At 64.2% G+C, this 5,713-nt stretch overlaps 2 protein-coding genes across 2 annotated transcripts; both read left to right on the top strand.

The window, feature by feature from the left end:
* On the top strand, window positions 1-2,277 carry TMEM35B (transmembrane protein 35B). Its single transcript, XM_064172456.1, has 3 exons — window positions 1-608; window positions 954-1,134; window positions 1,795-2,277. Exons 1-3 carry the CDS (start codon window positions 366-368, stop codon window positions 1,923-1,925), a joined length of 555 nt encoding a protein of 184 aa, XP_064028526.1. The 5' UTR covers window positions 1-365; the 3' UTR covers window positions 1,926-2,277.
* An 849-nt stretch (window positions 2,278-3,126) lies between these two features.
* Window positions 3,127-5,713, top strand: LOC135191001 (platelet-activating factor receptor-like). Its single transcript, XM_064172934.1, has 2 exons — window positions 3,127-3,342; window positions 4,263-5,713. The coding sequence occupies exon 2, from the start codon at window positions 4,272-4,274 to the stop codon at window positions 5,268-5,270; it is 999 nt and encodes a 332-aa protein (XP_064029004.1). The 5' UTR covers window positions 3,127-3,342; window positions 4,263-4,271; the 3' UTR covers window positions 5,271-5,713.

Genomic DNA, 5,713 nt, shown 5'->3' with positions numbered 1-5,713 from the left:
GCAGCCGCCTCCGCCGCCCCAGAGCAGCCTCCTCGGTGCCGGCAGAGAAGCTGTGCTGCAGCTGCCAGATCCCGAGGAGCTGATGGCATCCGTGCCCGCAGCCCTGCCCGTGCCAGGGTCTTGGCAGCCCCTCGCACTGTGGCCGCCCGGAGCCGGTGACCCGCCGTGGGTGCTGACACGGGGCTCGACCCGCTCACGAAGCCCCAGCTGTGGGGGGGGTTCGATTTTTGGCTGTTTTTCCGCATTTTCTGCCCCCAGCTCTCGTTTGGTGCTGGGACGGCGCTGGCTATGGCAGGGGATCGCAGCCTTGGGGTATGGGGAGGTGAAGCTGCAGATCTAAGCAGCTCCCGCCCGGGCGGCGCCCCATGGCTTTGGGGTGTCGGTGTCCCTGCCCCCGCTTCTGCTGCGGGGGCCGGGAGCGGGGCCAAGGCCAGGGCCGGGGCCCGGATCCGAGCCGTGCTGAACCGACCCGCCCCCGGCCCCGCCCGCTCGTCCCCACCATGGCGGCGGCGTTCAGGGTCCTGCGCGTCCTGCTCGGGCTCTTCTTCGTGCTGACCGGCGCCGTCAAGCTCACGGAGCAGCTCTCAGCCGACCTGTACCGGCACATGGTGAGCTCGGCTGCGCGGCGGGCGGCACCGAGCCCCGGAACCGCGGGGCTAAGCCCACGGGTGGGGAGGAGTGGACTGGGGTGCTGGGGAGGGCACTTTGGGGTGTTGAGGTGCAAGGCGAGCAGGTTGGGGTGCCGGGTTGAGCCCCTTGGGGTGCTGGGGTGAGCAAGCTTGAGCCCTTTGGGGTGTAGGACTGAGCCCCTCTGGGGTGAGCAGTGGCTGAGCCCGTAGGGGCACAGGGCGAAGTCTCCTGGGATGCAGGGCAAAGCAGAGCACCCCCAGCAGAGGAGCTGTGCCAGCCAGCCCTGGACTCAGGGCCGCCCCACTCCCCTCCTTCCCTTCCAGCACTCGCAGTTCGTGCGCTACGCCGAGGTCTTTCCCCTGAAGGATTTGGGGTTCACGCCGGAGCCAGGCCAGTACCTGGCCGTGGTGGGCTGGGTGGAGGTGGTGACTGGGCTGCTGCTGGCATTCGGGCCCCAGCTCCTGCAGGAGATCAGCAACTTCATCCTCAGCGTCGTCATGATCGGTGAGAGCAAGCGAGCACCCAGCACCCCATACAGTGAGCACCCAGCACCCCGTACAGCAAGCACCCACCCAGCACTCTGTACAGTGAGCACCCAGCACCCTGTATAGCGAGCACCCAGTGCCCTGTATAGCGAGCACCCACCCAGCACCCTGTATAGCGAGCACCCAGCACCTTGTACAGTGAGCACCCAGTACCCTGTACAGCGAGCACCCAGCACCCTGTATAGCGAGCACCCAGCGCCCTGTACAGCGAGCACCCATCACCCTGTATAGCGAGCACCCAGCGCCCTGTACAGCGAGCACCCACCCAGCACCCCGTACAGCGAGCACCCAGCACCCCGTACAGCGAGCACCCAGCACCCTGTACAGCGAGCACCCAGCGCCCTGTACAGCGAGCACCCAGCACCCCGTACAGCGAGCACCCACCCATCACCCTGTACAGTGAGCACCCAGCACCCCGTACAGCGAGCACCCAGCACCCCATACAGCGAGCACCCAGCATCCTGTACAGTGAGCACCCAGCACCCCATACAGCGAGCACCCAGCGCCCCGTACAGCGAACACCCAGCACCCTGTACAGCAAGCACCCAGCACCCTGTACGGAGCCTGGGGGGGACTTGTGGGCAGGGACCGCCATTCCCACTCTCTTCTCCTCGCCCAGGTGCCATCTACACGCTGCTGGTGCTGCGGGAGCCCCTGGCCATGTGTGCCCCTGCCACCCTCTGCCTCGCCCTCCTGCTGCTCCTCAACATCCGTGGGTATGGGCCCCCTGCGAAGCCCAAGTTCGAGTGACAGGAGGCAGGGTGGGTGGCTCGGGTGGCTGGGTGGCAGGATGATTGGCTCAGCCATCAGGAGGAGATGCCCTGACAGAATTTCCCAGGACAGCATCGTATCCTGTGAGGTAATCTGGGACTGGGGCAATGGTGTGTCCTCTCCTGCCACTGCCAGGGATCCCCATGCTGTGTGACCCAGGCTGGTGCTGTGAGGTTGGGGCTGCTGCACCACCCTGGCACTGCCACCAGTCTGGCAGCTCTGTTGCGAAACCCGCACAAGGTGAGCAGCTGTTCCCGGTGTTTGGCTGGGCTGGGCTGGCTCTGCTCTCCTGGTGGCTTTTGTATTTTGGAATAAAGCCTCTTGTTTTTCACGTTCTGCTTCCCCTGTTTATTTCTGCCTCCCCAGTGCTGAGCCAAGGGGGCTGAAGGGATGCCCTGAGTTTGGAGACCCTGGGGACAAAGACTGAGGACTGGCAGAAGCTGGCAGCAGCTGATGTGGAGGCAGATAGCTGGTGGGGAGAGCCCACGTAGGAGTGGGAGCCATCCAGAACCATTCAGCAATGTGCCAGGCCATTTGCAGCACAGCCAGGGGGGTGACAGTGGCAGCGTGACCCTTCCTCAAGCTTATACCCAAGCAGGCACATGCATTTTTGGCATCTTGCTCTAGTGAGACCCTGGGCCCATGGGCACCCCTCTGCCACCCTAGATGAACACAGCCAACGTGGGCCACTCAGGATGAACCCAGAGGTCGTGTTTGAAGCCACATCTCCCAGCATGGTGGCTGGGGTGGGTGAGCAGAGTGGCTGTGACACCCCCTTACCCCAGCAGGACCTGAAGCCCCTTCCACCTAAGCAACATCCACGAATTTCAGGGCCATTAAGAAGCAGTGAGTCAGATTTTCACAGGATTTTGGGGGGGGAGCTGCTCCTCCTAAATCCAACTTTGAAGCCAACAAAAGCTCTAAGAGCTGAGAGGAGGCAGATTCCAGCTTTGATCCCTTTCAGGGCATCCCCCCCCCCCTCCCTTTTTTTTTTCTCCAGCTGCTGGGTGCAGAAACTTGACCCTTCCACTGCTTTCATCCCAGCGTGGGTGGGAAAAGGGCCCTGGGAAATGGTCCTAAAAAGGGCTGGGGGTATGCGAGGGGGGGGTCGGCAGTGCCGGTACCGGCACTGCCGACCCCCCCTCGCATACCCCCAGCCCCGTCGACAGGCGCAAGGGGGTCTTAGCATGGCTCCAAAGTGGGAATCCCCCATTACATACACACACAGGTGCTGCCCACAGGCACTGACCCCCACGGGGGGCTTGGGATGGGAAGAGAGGGGGTGGGTCAGGCAGCCTCTGTCTCCCCCAGTGCTTAAATCCTTCCCCAGCCTGGCTGGATCAGACAGTGAGGAGCAGCCAGAGAGGACGCAGCTGGTTCAGCTCGCTTCAGTGGGGTAAGTGACCCACTTGGGGTGTGGGTGAGGAGAAGAATGCCCTGTGGAGACAGGGGTGAGGGAAGACGAAGAGAAATGAGCTGGAGGGAGGGAGCTGGGGGCTCTTTGGGGGTCTGGGCTGACTCTGAAGAACTGAAACCCACCAAGATGAGCCTTGAATCTCTCCTCACGGTAGCTCATGCCCTCTGTGCCTCAGCCTGGTGCTGGGTGTGCCAAATCCAACCCTGCCACGCTGGAAAACACTCGCTGGGTGACTCAGAGCTGTCGGCGAGGTGTGGGCAGGTAGCAATGGGAGGTGAAGGAGCTGCAGCCCAGGGATGCAGCTCTTGCAGCACAATCTGGTTTTTCACAGCCAGGACCAGCAAACAGCAGGGTGGCAACCTGCCTGGCACAGGGCCGGGAGACACAGAGTGCTTGTACCTGCCTGTTCGTACCTGAGGTCTCTCCATTCCAGGGCATGCAGAGCCGATGGGTGACTTCTCCACGGGTGTCCTGATGGGGGGGGTTTTGGGGTGCTGGGAGCAGGGCAGGGATGGGTGTCCCCAGCAGGCGCACGGCTGCGTGGGTGGTGTTGAGCCCCACAGCTGCCAGCTGGAGACGATGCAGCACCTCCGGGTGCTGCCGGTCAGGGCTCTGCCCCTTAGCCGCGGTGCAGCTGTGCCTGCCACTCCCCAGGGAGCCCTGGCTGGGCAGTGGGGGGGGACATGGCTGGGGCTGGGCTGGGAGTTGGTCCTGGAGCTTCTTTTCTCCTATGAGCTCCTCGTCCCTTGTGAGGAGCTGTAGGAGGCTGAGCCTTTCTAGCAGATGATGGCATCGCCACTGGTGATGCCACCGGTGCCCAGCTGCTCGGGTCGTGTTCCTCTGCTGTCCTTCAGAGGCTGGCTGGGGCCGTGCCACTGATTGTCCACTCATCTTTGCAGGAGCCTGGGATGAACCTCTCGGTGCCAGGGCTGTTGCCAGCAGGGAACCCTGACGACTGCGTGCCCAACGACCCGGTGCAGTTTGTGCTGGTGCCTGCTGTCTACTGCCTGGTGCTGTGCGTGGGGCTGCCGGGCAACTTGGTGGCCCTGCTGGTTTTCCTGCAGAACGGCAAGGTGAGGAAGGCCATCCGCATCTACCTCATCAACCTGACGCTGGCAGACATCCTCTTCAACCTCACCCTGCCCCTCTGGATCTCCTACTACCTGGCCGGCGGCGACTGGCTGCTCTCAGAGGCCGCTTGCCGCCTGGCAGGGGCTGCCTACTACCTGGCGACCTACAGCGCCGTCACCTTCATGGCACTCATCAGCTTCAACCGGTTCTGCGCGGTGCGGGCGGCACGGCGCCAGCTGCCGCTGACGGGGCGCCGGGGAGCTGCGCTGGCCTGTGCCATGGCCTGGCTGCTGGGGCTGGGCTGTGCCATGCCCACCCTGGCTGCACAACAGACCTTTCCCGCCCGGGCCGGTGCCACCGCCTGCTTCGAGCAGCACGGGCGTCAGCGGGTGTACGCCTACGCCATGGTGGGGTTCTTCGGTGCCGCCTTCCTGGTGGTGCTGGGCACCTATGCCTCCATTGCCAGGGCTCTCTCCGTGCCCGCCGCTGCCTCACCGGGCTCCCACCGGCAGCAGGCACGTGCCATGGTGCTGGGAATGCTGCTGGTCTTCGTGGTCTGCGTGGCACCGTACCACCTCACGCTGGCCCCCTGGGTGGGCAGCCAGCCTCCTGTGCCGCTCTGCGGGCCCCCTGCCACCCTGGACGTGCTGCACATGCTGAGCGTGGCCCTGCTCAGCCTCAACAGCTGCCTTGACCCCCTCGTCTACTGCTTCTCCATCCGACGCTTCCGCGCTGACCTGGCACGGACCCTGCGCAAGGTCGGCCGCTGCCTCCCGCTCTCCCCGCCAGCCCCCGCCCTGCCCGGTGCCCGCACGTCCTCCTTTGCCTCCTCGTAGTGGAGTGGGCGCTGAGGTCCTGTTCCAGGCTGCTCTGGTGTCGCTGTCCCAGCAGGATGGGGCCCGAGCACCTGGCTGGGGATGGGGAGCAGCACGAGGGGAGGTCTGGTTTTGTGCAGCCCTCCTCTTCCTCCCACCTCCGTTCTGCTCTGCCCGTGGTTTACGGTCACGCACGGATCCTGCCCTCCACTTTCACCGGCAGCAGGAGGGCAGAGGCTGAGCCATGGCAAGAAAGGACAGGGATGAATGCCCAGGGGTTGCTGTCCCTTCCCGGAGGTCTCCTTCCCATGAGACACGCATGATGAAAGGCATCTGTGGCATGAGCCAAGCTGCCTGGCGGGGGTGTGTGTGGGGACCTGTGGCCAATCCCACCCTGCAACGCGCCCCAGTCTCACACCCTCATCCCTCCTGCCTCTCTCAGGATTAAAAGTTAATGAACCGAA

The sequence above is a fragment of the Pogoniulus pusillus genome, chromosome 37, assembly GCF_015220805.1.
Source record: "Pogoniulus pusillus isolate bPogPus1 chromosome 37, bPogPus1.pri, whole genome shotgun sequence".
Lineage (NCBI taxonomy): Eukaryota > Metazoa > Chordata > Aves > Piciformes > Lybiidae > Pogoniulus > Pogoniulus pusillus.
Note: the sequence above shows the minus strand (reverse complement) of the source record. Positions and strands in the feature narration are given on the sequence as shown.

Bases quoted from the DNA above. Each gene is read 5' to 3' on its own strand.
- TMEM35B (XM_064172456.1), top strand. From the start codon at position 366: ATGGCTTTGGGGTGTCGGTGTCCCTGCCCCCGCTTCTGCTGCGGGGGC. The intron at 609-953 runs GTGAGCTCGGCT...CTTCCCTTCCAG, and splicing joins CCGACCTGTACCGGCACATG to CACTCGCAGTTCGTGCGCTA. The intron at 1,135-1,794 runs GTGAGAGCAAGC...CTCCTCGCCCAG, and splicing joins CCTCAGCGTCGTCATGATCG to GTGCCATCTACACGCTGCTG.
- LOC135191001 (XM_064172934.1), top strand. From the start codon at position 4,272: ATGAACCTCTCGGTGCCAGGGCTGTTGCCAGCAGGGAACCCTGACGAC.